The sequence below is a fragment of the Bos javanicus genome, chromosome 10, assembly GCF_032452875.1.
Source record: "Bos javanicus breed banteng chromosome 10, ARS-OSU_banteng_1.0, whole genome shotgun sequence".
Lineage (NCBI taxonomy): Eukaryota > Metazoa > Chordata > Mammalia > Artiodactyla > Bovidae > Bos > Bos javanicus.
Window position 1 is genome coordinate 81,923,742 of NC_083877.1, and position 18,657 is coordinate 81,942,398.

Below are 18,657 nucleotides of genomic sequence, written 5' to 3' on the forward strand. Positions count from 1 at the left end.
GGGGAAGTCGCTCTCCCTCCCAGAGCCTGTTTTCCCATTTGCAGAAAAGGGGATCTGCCAATTTGCTCCTTCTGTCATAGAAGTGCCGTGTCAGTTTCCCAGAACAGGTACATCCTTAATTATTTTACAAGTTGAAACTGGAAGGGAATGGGAAGGGAGTTCAAAAGGGAGGGAATATATGTATATGTATAGCTGATTCATTTTGCTGTGCAGTAGGAACTAACTCTGGGCTTTCCTAGTAGCTCAGATAATAAAGCACCTGCCTGAAATGTGGGAGACCCCAGTTCGATCCCTGGGTTGGGAAGACCCCCTGGAGAAGGAAATGGCAATCCACTCCAGTATTCTTGCCTGGAGAATCCCATGGACAGAGGAGCCTTGTGGGCTCCATGGGATCGTAAAGAGTCGGACACCACTGAGCAACTCACACACACACAGGAACTAACACAACATTGTAAAGCAACTATATTCCAATAAAAATTAATTAAAAAAGAAATGGGAAGGGACCTTGAATTTCTAGAATTGACAACCTACAGACTTGTCTTAAGACCCATTTCCTGCAAAGGATTAGAATCCTCGGCATGGATGAAGGCCAGTCTACTCTATGGACTGACTGATTATGACCTTGGAATTCTAGAGCGAGGAGTACTTTCTGAGAGACAGCCTGGAGAAGGCCTTACACATTTAGTAATCACAGGGCAACACTGGAAGAGCTTCCTTGGAGGAACACTGGGGTTCTATTGCCATCTCCCATTCTATGGATTCCCCACGTTAAAATACAAGGAAGCAGACCCAGGAAAGGCAAGTGCCTGATTCCACACCTCCCCCTGCCTCACTGCCCTAAGGAGACTATAACCAGCCCCTTGGGACAGGAGGTCAAGGGCAGATTCCACGGCAGCGGTGGTCATGTGGAAATATTCCCTGTAATGGGAGTAGAGCCAAACAGAGGGAATAGGGTGCGGGACCAAGAGTTGAGGAAAAGAGGAAACAGCCCCACGAAGCAGTGCTAGAGGTTTTGAAAGAGTCCAAGAAGCTTGGCCACAACTTCCCTGAGGGATCGGGAGGGAGTTAAGACAAAGGCAATGCTCACCCATCTCCATAAGGCTGGTGAACCCTGGCAGGGCTGGATTACTCCTCGGGCCCTTCCCCAGGTTGGGGGCGCTGGACGACCACTGTTTGTATCCATCTACCAGGGACTTGAGGCTGAACAAGAGGAAATGATGAAACTGTCAGAACGGGTTACCCCCTTTACCCTTAGCTCCGGGGGCCTCTCCCCATCTGCTTCATTACAGCAAAGCCCAAGAGCCTCAGGGTACAGGCAAAAAGCTTCCTGAGCCCACCTGCTTCTTTAACAGAAGTGCACATGCTCTAGGGACAGAAAAGCAGAAGCATGACACACCCCTACACATGCTGCCATGGAGCTGTGGGAAGACCTCCTGGGCAGGCTGGCGAGAGAACAGAAGGAATGAGGACTGCCCGGCCCTGGCCAGGGTCTTGCCTAAGCCCAACTTAAGGGAAAGGCCAAGACTCCACAGACACTGACTATAATACAACACACCAGTGACATTAGAAAGACTGCAATGCTGAGATGTGCAGTGCAAGGCAAGCACTGGGCAATGAGCTCACAGAGATGGGCCAGGCCACGCCACTCACACCACTTCTCAACTTCTCCTTCCAAGCCTCCAGCATGCTTAGGCAACTTCCAAAGCCATCCATGTTTCAAATACAAAAATCGACTGACAAAAGCTGCGTCAACCCAGTGCACTTTGGGACAGACCTATGTGGGTAGTACATAAGGCTGGACTCGAACCCTCGGCCTGTCTGGGAACGGAGAGGAAAAGGACAGGAGCTGGCTTTCAAATCCCTGTTATCAGCTCCCAGTGGCAAGTCAGTAATTCCAAGGACACACACTGGGTACCCCGCCAACCCTCTTACAGGACAGGGCATCAGAGGCCCACAAGCACTGGTCTTTTTCCTAAAGAACAGTGAAGGAGGCCTGAGGAATCTGCGGGCTATGATTGCCAAGGAGATACTGGGATTATAACCAGGGGCAGCTCTCATTTTAGGACTAGAGAGAGCCATTCAACTAAAGCCCACTCTTCCCATCCCATCTCCAGGGAGGGAGAAGGACCAGCTTTTTCCCCTGCCTGCAGATCTCTGTTTCAAGTGCTATCAGAAATACCAGTGATTAAAGTACATTCCAGACATCAGTGATTTCAACCAAAATACACAGCCAGAGAGAAACATCTGCCAAACCCACAGCCTGAGACTTCTGACTGAAAATCTTATAAATCCCTTCCAGCTCTGGATCCAGGGAATTCAGATCAGCAGCGTCAAAGCCTGTGCTGAAGACCAAAGGATAAACAGCCATGTACTGATTCCCTAAAACAAAGGATGCTGGGAGAATCTTAACAACAGGAGTGGTCAGGGCAATGAGGAAACGTTAAGTCGGACCAACACAGGAATTTTCCCAAGGTGCACGATGGTACTGCTTCCAAAAAAAAAAAAGTCAACATGGCCCTGGCAATAATGAGGCTTGATTCTGCCGGGTGTGCTGTGAGGACAAGGAAACGGGGGCAGGGAGGAGGATTATTATAGTACATGTGATGAGGTGGTGAAGATCAGACTCACCCCAAGTGGAAATGTGGAGACTCTGATGGGGTACTTAAACCATTAGCTTTCTCCCGTCTCTGAGGGGATCTTCAATGAATAAAGAGAATCAGTAGCAGGCAACAGTGGATACATGCTGCTCAGCCTCTCCCACCTGAGAACCCTCAAGGCTGGGCTCCTGTTACCTAGCCAGCTGCCCTCCCCTTGTTCAGTCTGCAAAGCCCACATCATGAAGGGATCATAACAAGATGGCCCTGCTGGAATGGTCACAGGTCCACGACCTCCCTATCTGTGGGATAAACATCCCAGGGGCAGCCACAGCTTAATTGGAGGAGGGGTGGGGGCTGTGAATCCATAGATAGCTGCTGATTACAGACAGGTGCTTATGTTTCCTACAGAAACATACTGTTTTTTTAAAGGATGGGGATGCAAATTCACCTAATGTTGTTGAATTCAGTACAGCTTTTTGTCATTATATATTTTCTTCAGTCAACAGGAACTAACATTAGAAACAGTATCATACAGAGGGTCTCAAAAATTCCCAACATTAAGGCTTTTCCTGAGATTTTATTTCTTCAGAGGAATTGATAATCCTGAAAAATTAAGTCACATATTTTGAACTGCTTCAAAAGTTTTGAGGGCAAATCTATGTAAGGAGGAAGAAAATTCTAAAGTTAATGTTTTGTGTAATGTTGAAATGCAGTGAATTTACTGGCAAGACAAAAAATACACTGAAATGAAACAGAACCAGAGAGACTGTTGGAATCCATAGCCAACCTGGTAAAGCCTACTCAGAATCACACTAATGTCATAAATACCAAGGGACTCAGGGTGACTGGGTTCCTCAGCCCCAGCTCAACCCCACTCTAGCCAAGGCTCAAGGGACAGACTAGGGAGTGTTTGCACTTGCAGAATTTAGTACAGCAGAGCAACCAGGGGACTCCATCACTGATTTCTTATTCAGCTTAGGGAGGCCTGCCCTACATATCTAAATTTTCTGTTCCAATGTAACTAGTGATTTCCAAAGCCTGGCTTCAAAGAGTCCATCCTTCATGAACCAAAACTTATTTTCACGTTCTAGCATAGCAAAATAGATTTTGGACATGAAATCTTAGTATTCAGAGAAATACCAAGGCCAAGGCCAGTTACAGGTTGAGGGCACCTTTAAGTCTAATAGTCAACCTTAGAAGTTCTTTGGAAAGCCACTAAAAAGGATAAAGAGGGCTGCTGCTTATCCTCACACTTGGAAAAGTCAAGAAATATGGTTCTAGATTCTAACACAAGAATAAGAAGTATAGCCCATCACGTGCATTCTTCAGGTATGAAGCAGAATTGCATGAGAAGCATGGAAGAATCATCAGAGTAAGTATTTACATAAGTTTATTTATGCAAGTTTACTATGAGCTAGCCCACCTTTTAAGGGACTTCCCAAAGATAAGCTTACTCAGGGTCAACTCCATGAGACAGGTATGGAGAGAATCCCCATTTAACAGATGAGGATACCTAAGGCCCCACTGCTGGAGGAGTCGGGATTCACACCCAGGCAGCCTGGAGTCAGCGTTCATGCGCTTCACTACCACGCTACAATCAACTGGTCTATGAAAGACCAGGACCCGTGGGCCGCAAACCCTCCGTGAGAACACGAGCACATCCAAGGCAACAGGGCCTGCAGTGTGCTTTGTCCAGAGGGGTCTCACACACATCAGCATGGTTATAGGGTGGGCTCATAGAGAAGGGCTAGTGGCCCTGGAGTGACCTCCGCCTGCACCTCCAAGGCCGGGTAGCTCTGCCTGCCTCTGGTTCAGGACAAGCCTCCGCTCAAGAGCCCTGTCATCTCGCCTTTCCTTCTCTCTCCTCTGGGCAGATGCTTTAAGGACAAGAGCCAGGTGTAAGTAAAACACTCAGGCGGAACTCCTCGCACATGCCAAATGCTTGGGCTACTTGCTCCTCTGAACAGGATGCTCCAGGGGCCGGCAAACTAACTCACAAGCTACATCCTGCCCATCACTTGTTTTTGTTCAGTTTTACTGGAACACAACCATGTCCATTCATTCACATATTGTCCATGATCTGTGGCTGCTTCTGCATTACCACCTCGTGGGGCTGAGTAGTTACTACGGAGACCACATGGCCCACAAAGCCTAAAATACTTCCTACTGGGCCCCTTATGAAAAAAACTGTGCCAACTCCTGAACTAGGAGGTTCTGGGGAACAAGGCAATTGGAAAACCTTCTTGTAAAGATCAAGAGGCATGTAATTTCTTTGAACAAGGTGAAACACACAACAGAGAAAAAGGTATTTCACGCCGCATTTTTAAAGGATTTCCCATCATCTGGCTCTTACCCTTCATCTCCTGAGGCAAATTCCTTCTGACCAAGTGTACTTGGCCCCCACGTCCGTCCCTTCTTCTTGGGGGCCCTCTTCTCCTCCTCCTCCCCCTCCTCCTTGGGGACCACAGAGCTCCGGCCCCAGGTTTTGCTGCTTTCGCCTGGTGTCACTGTGAATAATAAAGGTCAAATGGGATTAGGAAAACAGAGAGGCTTCCCCCTAAACTAGCCTCTTCCTGACCAGATACACACACTCACATAACTGGAGCTGCAGGTGTGGGAGAGTCAGACTTTGTGAGCAACTCTGTGCCCAAGTGGAGCCTGCCGGGCATGTAAGGGAGTTCCCAGCCACCATTCACTCTGTGCACTCAAAGTGCCAAATGTGGGAAAACCACCCAGATTCTTCCGAGTCCAGTGGAAGGTGGAATCCTGGCCAGCCAGTCACCAGAGCTCCAAACAGACCTGACTTAGGCAACATGTTTTATTGGGGGTGGGTGGGTGGGAATTGGCCTGGGGGATGATGTGGGGGGAGGGGGTGAGAAAGTAGGTGGGAGAGATAAGGAGTAAAGATGATGTAGAAGTGAAGAAATTTTGGTAAGAAAGTGCTGGAAAGCAAGGAAGTGAGGAGTTCAACACTATGGAGAGGGAAATTAGAGACTGGGAGCAACAGGCCTGGAGAAATATAACAGAGAGGGGAGGAGGAACCTTCTCCTGACCCTGACACCTTAGAGCAAGGGCTGAAACCCAAATTCTTCAGTGACTGGCCTTATATCATCAATGAGTAGAAGGAGTGTGTTAGTTGCTCAGTCATCTTCAACTCCACAACCCCATGGACTATATCCCTCCAGGATCCTCTGTCCGTAGAATTCTCCAGGCAAGAATACCGCAGTGGGTAGCCATTCCCTTCCCCAGGGGAGAATGGAAGGAGCCAGTTATCAGAAAACAAAGAGTTAATGGGACTGAGGCAAAATACAGAGCACAGGAGAAAAAGAATCCACTGATTTGATTTGATTTTTCAAGGAAAGCCCAAAATTCAGGTCTTGGGGGGTTTTCTCTGGGATGAAATCTCTCTATCTTTAAATTAGGGCATATGCCCCTTCAACCTCTCCCTCCCACACACTAGGAATATATGTATATATGTGTGGTATGCCTAACTTCTTTTTAATAAACACCATCATAAAATAAAATTGGCTCAGATTTGGACTATTGTAAAGTATTTGGCAAGTTTACCTTGGAACCTGCACTTTGACAAAGCCCCTTCCTAGGAAGCATGGACCAAAGAAATACCATGATGCTCCAAATATGGCAGAGGTCCCAAGTCCTAAATATACCAGATCCCAAGTCCAGGGTACCTTCATCACATCCCAAATTACTCTGTAATTCACTAAAGATCCCGCCAACACCCACAAACCCCTCTGTAGGTATCTGGCTAACAGTGAAATGTAGAGGAGGCAGGGTCAAGTTTACAGAGAGATGAGGTAATGGAGGATAAGGGCCTGCATACATATGTGAGTGCAAGCATGCTAAGTCGCTTCAGTCATGTCTGACTCTTTGCAACACTATGGACTGTAGCCCACCAGGCTCCTCCGTCCCTGGGGTTTTCCAGGCAAGAATACTGGAGTGGGTTGCCATGCCCTTCTCCAGGAGATCTTCCCAACCCAGGGATTGAACCTGCGTCTCTGAGGCCTCCTGCATTGGCAGGCGGGTTCTTTACCACTAGCATCACCTAGGAAGCCCTCACACGTGTGCATGTGTACACATATTGTCCAGGAGAGGTGGCAGAGTAATGACGGAGCCAGCCTGACCAGGCTGTGGCTGGACAGAACAGGGGACAGGTGCCCTGGTGTGTTCTGGCCCCAGCTAATTTGGGAAACGGACTTACACTGGATGGCGCGAAGGCGAGGGATGATGGTGGGGCTCGCAGGAGGGCTGGACCGGCTGTTGATCAGACTCTTCCTTTTATCCATGGTGGGCGAGGCCTGGACCGTGAACTTGTGCTGGAAGTCTGCTTGGGGGAAGACAAACAGATGTGTGTGTTAGAATTTTCCCATCATCAAATTCTCATGAACTACAGGGATATATGGACTCCCCTGGTGGCTCAGTAGTAGAGAATCTGCCTGCCAATGCAGGAGACTCAAGGTTCGATCTCTGGATTGCAAAGATCCCCTGGAGAAGGAAGTGGCAACCCACTCCAGTATTCTTGCCTGGGAAATCCCATGGACAGAGGAGCCTGGTGGGCTACAGTCCACGGGGTCACAAAGGAGCTGGATACTAGCAACTAAACAACAACAGGGATATGTGGTCCAAAACAGGAAATATAGCCAATATTTTATAATAACTATAAATGGAATATAACCTTTAAAAATGGTGAGTCATTATGTGTGCACCTGAAATTTGTATAAAATGTTACATCAACTCTACTTCAATTTAAAAAAATTCCTATGAGAGAATTGATACTTGCTGGCAGCCTTGAGGGATGGGCAGTATGTCCTGAGAAGCTCCTTTTCAATTGGGAAATGTTTTCTTTTAGAATCATTTCTTTTTCCCATAGGGATGTGGCGGCTGGATGTATGCAGAGACAGAAGCTTCACTACCCAAGTGAACTTCATTAGACTGTTTTCGTAAAGCTGTCCATATAATGTACATAGAGGCAGCAAGTACCTACTTGGAATCAATTTTTAAAATATCATGAGACCTTGTCGATCATTCTGTGTGTGTGTGCTTAGTCACTTGGTTGTGTCTGACTCTTTGCGACCCTTTGGATTGTAGCCTGCCAAGTTCCTCTGTCCATGGGATTTTTCAGGCAAGAATGCTAGAGTGGGTTGCCACTTCCTTTTCCAGGGGATCTTCCTGACCCAGGGATAGAACCCGCATCTCCTGTGTCTCCTGAATGGCATGTGGCTTCTTTACCCACAGAGTCATTGGGGAAGCCCAGTTGATTATTCTAGGAAATCTAACATAAAATACATAAACTACTCTGTCTCATATAATCTATTGGTACACATCTCCTTTTCTCAGGGACCAAAGCAGGGAGACCGATGCTTCTCATTAAGGGCAGGGTAACAGGATTAACCCACGGAATCTCAGAAAGTGAGCGAGATGCAGTTAATGGTCCAAATTCCAGTTTATTCCAAAAGCATTTACATCAGAGCATGAGGAATGTAAAATGTACATTCTCTGAGTTTCTGGGCTTCATTCTCCCCATCTATCAAAGGGCTTATCAAAAAGATCTGCCTGTTGGCACCTAGGTTTCCCCTCTAGACGGTGATCTCCCTAGAGGTGGGATCCATGGCTTTTCTATCTGCTTCCTTAGCACACATCAAGATGCTGGCACATGTTGCTCCAGAGATGCTTAAAGACTCTGTGTTGCCTGAAAAAAAAAAAAAAATGTGCAGCAACACTCACTGAATTTCACTAACTGGATTCTCTTGTCTGTACCTAAGCCACCATCCCAGTGCTTAAAATCATCTACTACTGCTCCCGTTACGCTATTTTCCCTTGATTCCTTACACTTCTAATAAGTCTGCTTTCCTGGGGACTGACAGGCTCAGAATACAATGAACTTTTTTATCTACATAAACACACACATGAGTACTCACCTCCCTCCGTGGGTACATAAACTCCAGAGGCTCTAATTCATAGTTTCTTATTTCTTTGCATTTTCCCAAGGTGGTACCTACCGCAAATGTACCTTTGCTCAACTAATGTGTTTCTGAAAGGTTACGTGTAAATCAAATTCTTAAACATTCATCCTAATCTCAACTGCACACAGAGAACTAATTATTACGGAAACCCTGAGTTATTTTGCAGAGCCAGGAGTCTTCTTATCTCATAGGCACATGCACACACTCACCCTGGGAATCTTTTACCCCAATGACATCTTCATTCTCCAGGTTTTCCTACAGTAAGAATTGCCTGTAGGAATTGCCTGTAGAAAAGCATGCATGGTCATGCTTTCTAGCAGACTGGACCACACCTGCCTGTCAGGCTAGCCACGGTCATGGCCTTGCCCTCATGTTCTGTATGCAGTCATACTCCAAAATCCCCCTTGGAAGGGTGAAGCTTCTCAGCAGACCAGGCTTTCCCGGGAATAGAACCTGGGTTTCCAACCAGCTCTATAAGGAACCCGGGGTCTCACGTTTCTGAGCCCAGTCCCTGGTTCCCACAGACCCCCTGCCGCACGAGCCCCTCGGCTCACTCATGCTTCACCCAGGTCGTGCGTGCTCAGTCGCTTCAGTCGTATCCAACTCTTTGTGGCCCCATGGGCTGTAGCCCACCAGGCTCCTCTGTCTATGGGGATTCTCCAGGCGAGAATACTGGAGTGGGTTGCCATGCCCTCCTCCAAGGGATCTTCCTGACCCAGGGATCAAACTCACTGGTCTTACGTCTCCTGCATTGGCAGGCAGGTTCTTTACCACTAGCCTCACCTGGGAAGCCCTCCCCCAGGTCTCCCGGGTACCAACCAGAAGGGAGGCTAATGCGATTTCCATCCTTGAGCTTCAGCCGGCTCTTCCTGAACTTGCCCTTGCGCTTCTTGACCCGGGGCTTCTCCTGGCATAACTGGTGGATGATGATGTTGAGCTCTCGTTCAAGAATGTCGATCTCCCGCTCCGCCAGCTCCTGCTCCCGGCGCCGCAGCAGCTCCTCCTGGTTCTTCTGCTGGAGCGCGGCCCGCGTCAGCTCCTCCTCCCAGGTGCGTAGCTCCTGCCGGGCGGGTAGAACCGTCAGAGAGAAGGGGCACCCCTGGGGCAGTGGGGGGGGCTCACCCCTGGGACAGCAGTGCTCACGGCAACCTGGACAGCTCTCCTCTAATGCCCCACACTTCACTCTCTGGAGGAGATGGGGGTGCTGGATAGCTAGTTGGCAAATGAACACCTGACCACCCAAATGGTAAGGGAAGACAGGCTCAGAAGAGACATTCTGAGTACACAGCTAGGGTAGTCACAGGCCAAGCCCTGCAGAAGGGGGCTGAGAGTTCCTGGTGCTGGAGAAGACTCTTGAGAGTCCCTTGGACTGCAAGGAGATCAAACCAGTCAAACCTAAAGGAGATCAACCCTGAATAGTGATTGGAAGGACTGATGCTGAAGCTGAAGCTCCAATACTTTGGCCACCTGATGCAAAGAGCTGACTCATGGAAAAGACCCTGATGCTGGGAAAGATTGAAGGCAGGAGGAGAAGGGGGCGATAGAGGATGAGATGGTTGGATGGCATCACTGACTCAATGGATATGAGTTTGAGCAAACTCCAGGAGATAGTTAAGGAGAGGGAAGTCCGGCATGTTGCATCCATGGGGTCACAACAAGTTGGACATGACTTAGGGAGTAAATAACAACAACATCTTGACTGATTGATTAAAATTATCTGTGACCAGGAAAAACAACAAAGTTTAGGTAGAAAATATAATCATATGGTGATGATCATATAATCATAATCATGTACTTAACTTTCATAGTCTCGGTTCTATTTTGATTTTTTTTTTTCTGTTACATAAAGGAAATTTTTTAAAAACCAGGGCCAACTTACGGTAATCTAGCTTAAAAATGAGCCAGCTATAAATGAGTCACACTCCAGGGATCATCTAATGTGCAAATAAAAATAAATACATTCCCAGGGTGGCTGTTCAAAAGGTTCGTGAGGCATGTCATCTAAATCTTGGTTCACCTGGTGAGTGAGTCCACTGAGGCATGTGGTTGAAGCTTTCATCTTATCTTAAAGGGCAGCCATGTGCTCTAGAGGGATGGAGACAGCCCAGCAAAGAGAAGCAAGAACATTTCCTGAAGTCTTTGCCAGGCACTTGCTCTAGAAACACCACCACACGGGGGGGGCAGAACCTCTTCCTTGCCTTCCCTTTGTCCTTCTGCGTGAATTTATAAATGAACTCAGCATGGAGTTCCTAGGAAGAGGTGGGAGATTACAGCATCAGCAAATAGGAGAGAACCCAGGAAAAAGAATAAAGCATCTGTAAACAACTTTATAGATTCTAAACTATTAATACTGGTTACTATAGGCCCATGATGAAGTGAAAAAAGGCTGTGGCTCAACTGGTAAAGAACCCCACCTGCCAATGCAGGAGACACAAGAGATGCAGGTTCAATTCCTGGGTCGGGAAGATCTCCTGGAGAAGGGATGGCAACTCACTCCAGTATTCTTGTCTGGAGAATTTCACAGAGGAGTCTGGTGGGCTACAGTCCACGGGGATGCAAAGAGTCGGACATCACTGAGCAACAAACACTTTTACTTTCAGGATTGAAACGGGGTTGGAGCAGAGCGTTAAAACTTCAGAAGCTTTCATGTCAACAACCTGAGAGAACCAGGTCTAGAAAGGGGAGACTTTTTTTCCCCCCAATAAAGCAGTCAGAGCAACACTCCTGTGATTGGAACTTAAAATTCTCAATGAAATGCTCCACTCTAAGAAGTCATTCTGCTCTAGATAAAAATATAGAAATGGAACCCAGGGCTAGAAAAAAAGTATGTCACATACTGGGGAAGCAGAGCAGCAGGCAGAAAACAGAAGACAGAACAGAGGCAAAATGGGAATAAAATATTCTGATGAAAGGAGTGTTTCATTCAACTTGCCTTCTGTTCGCAAGAATACCTGCTAATGACCGTTGAAGTGATAAAAAGAATAGAAATGAGAAGAGGGTGAGCACTTTGAAGGTTGGCTGGTACAGGGTAGATTCTCAGTAGTTGCTGATTAACTATTGAGTCAATGAATGAACGAAAGAAATGAGGAGAGGAGAAGACAATGTTATAAACGCAACCCTTCTTTATGGTAATATGGATTCATCACAAGTGCCTGAGAAATGAGCTTGAACTTCTTATTTGATGAACAGATTGACTGCTGTGTGTCCTCCAAACCCTTGGCTTTCTTGTTTTCACCATCAGAACAAAAACACGTAGAAGATTCAGAAAAATTATTCTTGGTTGGTTATTTTGCTGCTAAATGGGAAAGCTAAAATTAGTTCAAGCTACTCTCAGCCTTCCTCTCTCCTACATGCTTTTGTCTAAGGAATGGCTTGGGTCTAAACTCCTTCCTTTAAGGGAATTCGAACCCCAGCCCAGAAACCAATCCATCCTCACATACAAGGGAGCAGCAGGTTGAGCTAACCTGAAGAGTGAATTACATGGGAAACCAGGACATTTATGGAGTACTGGCCTATGGCACCATATACCTGGAACCCCTCCAACATGGTAAATCCCCTTCTTATGAAACACCTATTTGGGCATCAGCTCCGTACTATATAAATCACATCTTTCACATACAATGATTTAAGAGGAATCTCTCCAGAGAGAAAGCTCATCATCTATCTTTACCCTCACTTGTTGAACTCCAAGACTTATAATGGAGAGGCCATCCACACTCAAGGCAAGGACTCCAAAACAGAGTGGTTGAATCTGTGGCCTTGGGCAAGTTAAAATGAGCATCGCATTTAATACAGAGGTAACAGCACCAACATCACAGGGTTGTATTACCTAAAACAATTACTAGCTTTTTATGCAAGAGTATGTAAGAATTCATATAAATTACTTAGAGCATGGCATATAGCCCATGCTCTACATGTGTTAGCTACTATGAGAACTGGTTTGACTTTTCCTAGTATCTACTTTCTGACAAAATCCAGCTTGCATTTTTCTTACTGGTTGGTACCCTTATAGTGTCATCAATCAAAAGAAATAATCATAGAACTATATTCAATATCCTGTGATAAACCATAGTGGAAAAAATATGAAAAAGAATATAAACATACATATATATACACACATGTATACTTGCATCACTTTGCTGTACAGCAGTAACAAATGCAACACTGTAATTCAATTTGTTTTTGTAGTTCAGTCACTAAGTTATGTCCGATTCTTTTGTGACCCCACGGACTCTAGCCTGCCAGGCTCCTCTGTCCATGAAATTCTCCAGGCAAGAATACTGGAGTGGGTTGCCAGTCCCTTCTCCAGGGGATCTGCCCAACCCAGGGATCGAACCTGAGTCTCCTGCATTGGCAGGTGGATTCTTTACCGCTGAGCCACCAGGATAGCCCATAATTCAACTACACTTCAATAAAAAATAAATTAAAAAAAAAAAAAAACAGGAATTAATGATTCAAAAAGGTCAGGAACTCTGGGGTTCTTCTAGTTGGAATATAATTAGTAATTGGAACAGTCTCTTTTAATCATTCTACTCAATGGTCAGTGAGGATCCACGCCCTCTCCCAGCTAAAGAATTGTCACAAGCTCATTGCATCCCCCTGCAGAATGCTCCTTGACTTGCCAAACAGTACCCTGGTGGCTCAGTGGTAAAGAATCCACCTGCCAATGCCAGGGACATGAGTTTGATCCCTGATCTGTGAAGACACCCTGAAGAAGAAAATGGCAACCCACTCCAGTGTTCTTGACTGGGAAATTCCACAGACAGGAAATTCCATAGACAGAATTAGAGGAGCCTGGTGGGCTACAGTCCATGGGACCACAGAGTCAGACACAACTAAACACAGAGGCAGACACGACTAAACAACAAAACCAGGCTTAGGATTGCTGCTGCTGCTAAGTCACTTCAGTCGTGCCCGACTCTGTGCGACCCCATAGACGGCAGCCCACCAGGCTCCGCTGTCCCTGGGATTCTCCAGGCAAGAACACTGGAGTGGGTTGCCATTTCCTTCTCCAATGCATGAAAGTGAAAAGTGAAAGGGAAGTCACTCAGTCGCGCCCGACTCTTAGCAACCCCATGGACTGCCGCCTACCAGGCTCCTCCATCCATGGGATTTTCCAGGCAAGAGTACTGGAGTGGGGTGCCATTGCCTTCTCCACTAGGATTGCTACATTGCAGCAAAACATTTACATCTTCAGATCGGCTTTGGAAATGATTTTTAAGTTATTTGTTTAGGGAACAATGATGATATTGGAAAGAAGAGATGGTTTTGGAACCAGAAGGCCCTGGTTCAAGATTCTGCCTCCTCACTTACTAGTAGTATGGCTTTAGATAGATACTGATCTTCAGCTCTGAGATGCAAAAGCTAATAACACCTGCCCTACATGCTGTAGCAGAGGCCATAAAACTCCTGGATAAAACGGATGAAAAGGTCTCTTCAGACCTTGCAAGTGAAAGAACTGGGAAGCCATGAAGACAATTTTAGACACTACTATTATATTGCTTTCCGAATTTCCACAGTGGGGAATGAGAAGGGAAAGAAGAAATTAACCAAGTCTACCTTGGACATCCCTCGTGCCCCGAGCTGCAGGTCCTGAGGAACAAGCAACATAACTGCTTTGATTTGGATTAGCTTCCTCCGTGTGGACCCTGACTGTTAGCTAGACACTACGGCATAAAACAGGGCCATTCAGAGAACGGTCACCAAAACAAAAAGGCAGATCTCTAATGGGCTATGAGTCTCTGAACTCCTCAGTTGGTTCAGCCTTTGAGCCCTTTCCATAAAAACATGAAACATGCCAAATAATTTGAGACTCATGGTATTTTTAGCTCATGTGCTGTTTCTGATCCTGATCCCCAAAGACACTGGCAGGATGTTCTGATAACTGTTCTCAGCGTTCAAGTATCCCTATATCCTGTTAACCCCCTTTGACGAGTCCATTGCAGAACCAAGACACCTTTCTAGAACCTTCTCGTAATCTGTCCAGCCGCCAGACTGAGACATCCTGTTGGTACTTGCCCAGTGGTGCTCCTCCTCCAGTTTGGACAGTGAAGTAGATACTCTGCAAGGACAGCTTTGGGCTCATGACTTCCCTTACTTATTCCTGTGAGTGCATGCTCGGTCAGTTGCTTCAGTCGTGTCCAACTCTTTGTGACCCTGTGGACTGTAGCCCAGCAGGCTCCTCTGTCCATGGGATTCTCCAGGCAAGAACACTGGAGTGGGTTGCCATGCCCTCGTCCATTTATTCCTACCACATCCCCAAAAGAGAGAAAAACTCTCTTATCGTGTGAGGTCACACCTGAGTCCTGGAGAACGCTCCACATAAAGCCAGGAAGGAAAAAGCTGCTTCGATATCACAAACCAAGCAGGAGAGTGGCCGCATCACAGCCTTGCTCAGAGGCCCCAGTGGAGAAGGTCCACTGAGTCAACACATGCCTTCTGCTTCTCTTTCTTACCTTTTCTTTGGCCCTGAGTTGGTCAAACATCTCCTGAATCTCGTGTTTCCAGTCATCCTGCAGGCAGTGGAAGGAGTCCTTGGGCATTTCAAAGAAACCAGACTCCTCTATGGTAGTTAGCTGGTCCAGGATACTCGTGAAAGATGGGCGTGAATGGGGGTCGGGATTCCAGCAATCTGCATGGAGCACACGAGTCAGGAAGCATGAATGGACAGAGGCAGACGGAAGACTTAGGATGTCACGTGACATCTGACAGAAAACCACCTCTTATTTCTTCTTCCAGAAACAGAGAAACTGGCATTGAGGGAACCCCCAACAGGGCTCAGGAGGTAAAGCAAGCTGCCCAGCATCACAGTCATCAGGAGTGAAACTGGAAACACAACACAGCAACTCTGCACCCACTCTGTTCTACTCATTTAGCAGAAGAAAGGCAAGTCCAAAGAGTTTTCTTGCGTAAAGTACAACAACCACAGTTTATCAAGTTAGTATAATACATGATTCCAGGCGTGACAATGGGTAGTTACACTTTGGGCCTCAATTTCCCATAAATAAATGAGCTACCCTCCCCCTCCTTGATGTGCTGATGAGATGAAAAGCACAAGCAGGGGGCCCAGAAAAAGTGAATTCTATCTTCTCTCAGCTCAGTCCCTAACTAATGGAGGGGCTACCTATCCATTTAACCTTTCTCAGCTTAGGGTTTCTCAGTGATAAAAATCATAGGGCCTAACTAGACAACTTTTAGAATTTTTCTTTTCTTAGATCTTCTTCATTTCTACACATAAGACACTGAGGTCTTGAAATAAAAGCTACTATTCTTCTTATTTTGCATTAACTAATATACCGAGGCACTGCATAGCAGCCTTTAGTTTCTAAGTTAAGCTCTACGGTCACTAGGTGGACAGAAGGGACGTGGGTGACGCCAGTGCAGCAGGGTGCTGATATCCTCTTGAGCTAACTCTTGTAACCGTCTTTAGGATTCCTCCTGGAGTGACTCCTACTTCACCTCCTCTTCCAGTTACTGGTCATGCAGAACTGGCCACAGTCTACCCATGCGGACAGAAAGGTCAAACAGTCTCCAGTTTTGTTCCAGCCAGGGGTCACTCACCTTCCATGAGTTTGGCAAAAGGTTCCGGGCATGTAGAAGGAATGGGAAGGGCAAGCTTGTTCATGGCCACTCCATAAGCAACTGCTAAGCCATCGATTCCCCGGAAGGGCACCTCACCAGTCAGGAGCTCCCAAAGCAGCACCCCATAGCTAGGGAGAGGAAGAAGACAGAAGTCACACAATGAACCACAGCTGTAACTTCATTGAAATAGCTAATGAGGCTTTGACGAGCATCCCACATCTTCTCTAACATGTAGGGAGACTAACAGAACAGACATACTGCCGTAATATAAAAGGGAGGCCAAGCCCTACTGGCTATAAGCAAAAAGCCCTACTGGCTATAAGCAAAAACTCTGGAGTCAACCATACTCGGTTTCAAAGTCTTATTCTTCAAATTCCTCATCTGTGAAGTGCGAATGACATGAGCAGTTGGACAAGGCTATCATGAAATGAATGCTCTATTGTTTAAATCATTGCTCAAGGGCCACAGCTATTCTGTGGTTGCTATTGTGAATGTAATAAACTGGATGAAGAGGAAGGCTCCCAGGAATATATTTTTTTCTGCTTTAAGAAAACTTTAGCTTTAATCACCAGATATATTATTTTCTTTTAAATTGTATGTAAGTATAGTTGATTTACAATGTTGTATTTAATTCCTACTCTATAGCAAAGTGATTCAGTTCCATTCAGTCGCTCAGTCGTGTCCAGCTCTTTGTGACCCCATGGACTGCAGCACGACAGGCCTCCCTGTCCATCACCAACCCCCGGAGTTTACTCAAACTCATCTCCATTGAGTCGGTGATGCCATCCAACCGTCTCATCCTCTGTCGTCCCCTTCTCTGCCTGCCCTCAATCTTTCCCAGCATCAGGGTCTTTTCAAATGAGTCACCTCTTCCCATCAGGTGGCCAAAGGATTGGAGTTTCAGCTTCAACATCAGTCCTTCCAGTGAACACCAAGGGCTGATCTCCTTTAGGATGGACTGGTTGGATCTCCTTGCAGTCCAAGGAACTCTCAAGAGTCTTCTCCAACACCACAGTTCAAAAGCATCAATTCTTCGGCGCTCAGCTTTCTTTATAGTCCAACTCTCACATCCATACATGACCACTGGAAAAACCATAGCTCTGACTAGACGGACCTTTGTTGGCAAAGTATTTGCTTTTTAATAATATACACACACACACCCCCCACATGTATACTTTTTCATTTGGTTTCCACTATGGTTTATCACAGGATATTGAATATATCTTCCTGTGCTATACCGTGCCTGTGTGTGCTCAGTTACCAGGTCATGTCCAACTTGACCTCATGGACTGCAGCCTACCAGGCTCCTCTGTCCATGGGATTTTCCAGGCAAGAATACTGGAGTGGGTTGCCATTTCCTCTCCAGGGGAATCTTCCCAACCCAGGGATCGAACCCATGTCTCTTGCACTGGCAAGCCGATTCTATAATACTGAGCCACCTGGAAAGCCCATAGAGTACGACCTTGTTGTTTATCCATCCTATATACAATGGCTTGCAACGCTAATCCAAAACTCGCCTCCCCTTTGGCAACTACAAATCTGTTTTCTACATCTGCGAGTCTGTTTTCATTTCGTAGATATGTTCATTTGTGTCATATTTTAGACTCCACGTATAAGTGACATATATAGTATTTGTCTTTCTCTCTCTGACTTACTTCACTTAGTGTGATAATCTCCAGGTCCATCCATGTTGCTGCAAATGGCACTACTTCATTCCTTTTAATGGCCAGGTAATAGTCCATTGAATACGTATACCACACACATCTTCTTAAACCAATCATCTCTTGATGGGCATGTGGGTTGTTTCCATGGCTATTGTAAACAGTGCTGCTTAGAACATAGGGGTGCATGTATCTTTTCAAATTACAGTTTTGTCTGGGTATATGCCCAGAAGCATATTCAAAAGCAGAGACATTACTTTGCCAACAAAGGTTCATCTAGTCAAGGCTATGGTCTTTCCTGTGGTCATGTATGGATGTGAGAGTTGGACTGTGAAGAAGGCTGAGCGCCGAAGAATTCATGCTTTTGAACTGTGGTGTTGGAGAAGACTCTTGAGAGTCCCTTGGACTGCAAGGAGATCCAACCAATCCATTCTGAAGGAGATCAGCCCTGGGTGTTCTTTGGAAGGAATGATTTCTTTGGAAGGAAAGTCACCTCATGCGAAGAGTTGACTCATTGGAAAAGACTCTGATGCTGGGAGGGATTGGGGGCAGGAGGAGAAGGGGACGACAGAGGATGAGATGGCTGGGTGGCATCACCGACTCAATGGACGTGAGTCTCAGTGAACTCCGGGAGTTGGTGATGGACAGGGAGGCCTGGCGTGCTGCGATTCATGGGGTCGCAAAGAGTCGGACGTGACTGAGCGACTGATCTGATCTGATCTGATCTGATGCCCAGAAGTGGGACTGCTGGATTATATGGCAACAGATACATTGTTTGTTTAGCTTTAGAAAAGCAGAGAGATGACCACCAGAAATAAACAGATTTTGTTCCTGCAA

General features: G+C 46.4%; 1 protein-coding gene across 2 annotated transcripts in view; it reads right to left on the reverse strand.

Moving 5' to 3' along the window:
* MAP3K9 (mitogen-activated protein kinase kinase kinase 9) overlaps positions 1–18,657 on the reverse strand; it is an 87,309-nt gene that overhangs the window by 10,816 nt on the left and 57,836 nt on the right. Inside the window, exons 4-10 of one of the 2 annotated variants that reach the window (XM_061429287.1) lie at positions 16,139–16,287; positions 15,034–15,209; positions 9,398–9,638; positions 6,817–6,939; positions 4,951–5,104; positions 2,629–2,697; positions 1,088–1,200 (exon numbers count right to left, since the gene is read on the reverse strand). In XM_061429287.1, coding sequence (XP_061285271.1) covers positions 1,088–1,200; positions 2,629–2,697; positions 4,951–5,104; positions 6,817–6,939; positions 9,398–9,638; positions 15,034–15,209; positions 16,139–16,287 — 1,025 coding nt within the window. The remainder of the gene's footprint in view (positions 1–1,087; positions 1,201–2,628; positions 2,698–4,950; positions 5,105–6,816; positions 6,940–9,397; positions 9,639–15,033; positions 15,210–16,138; positions 16,288–18,657) is intronic. The other variant, XM_061429288.1, reaches the window with a different exon arrangement.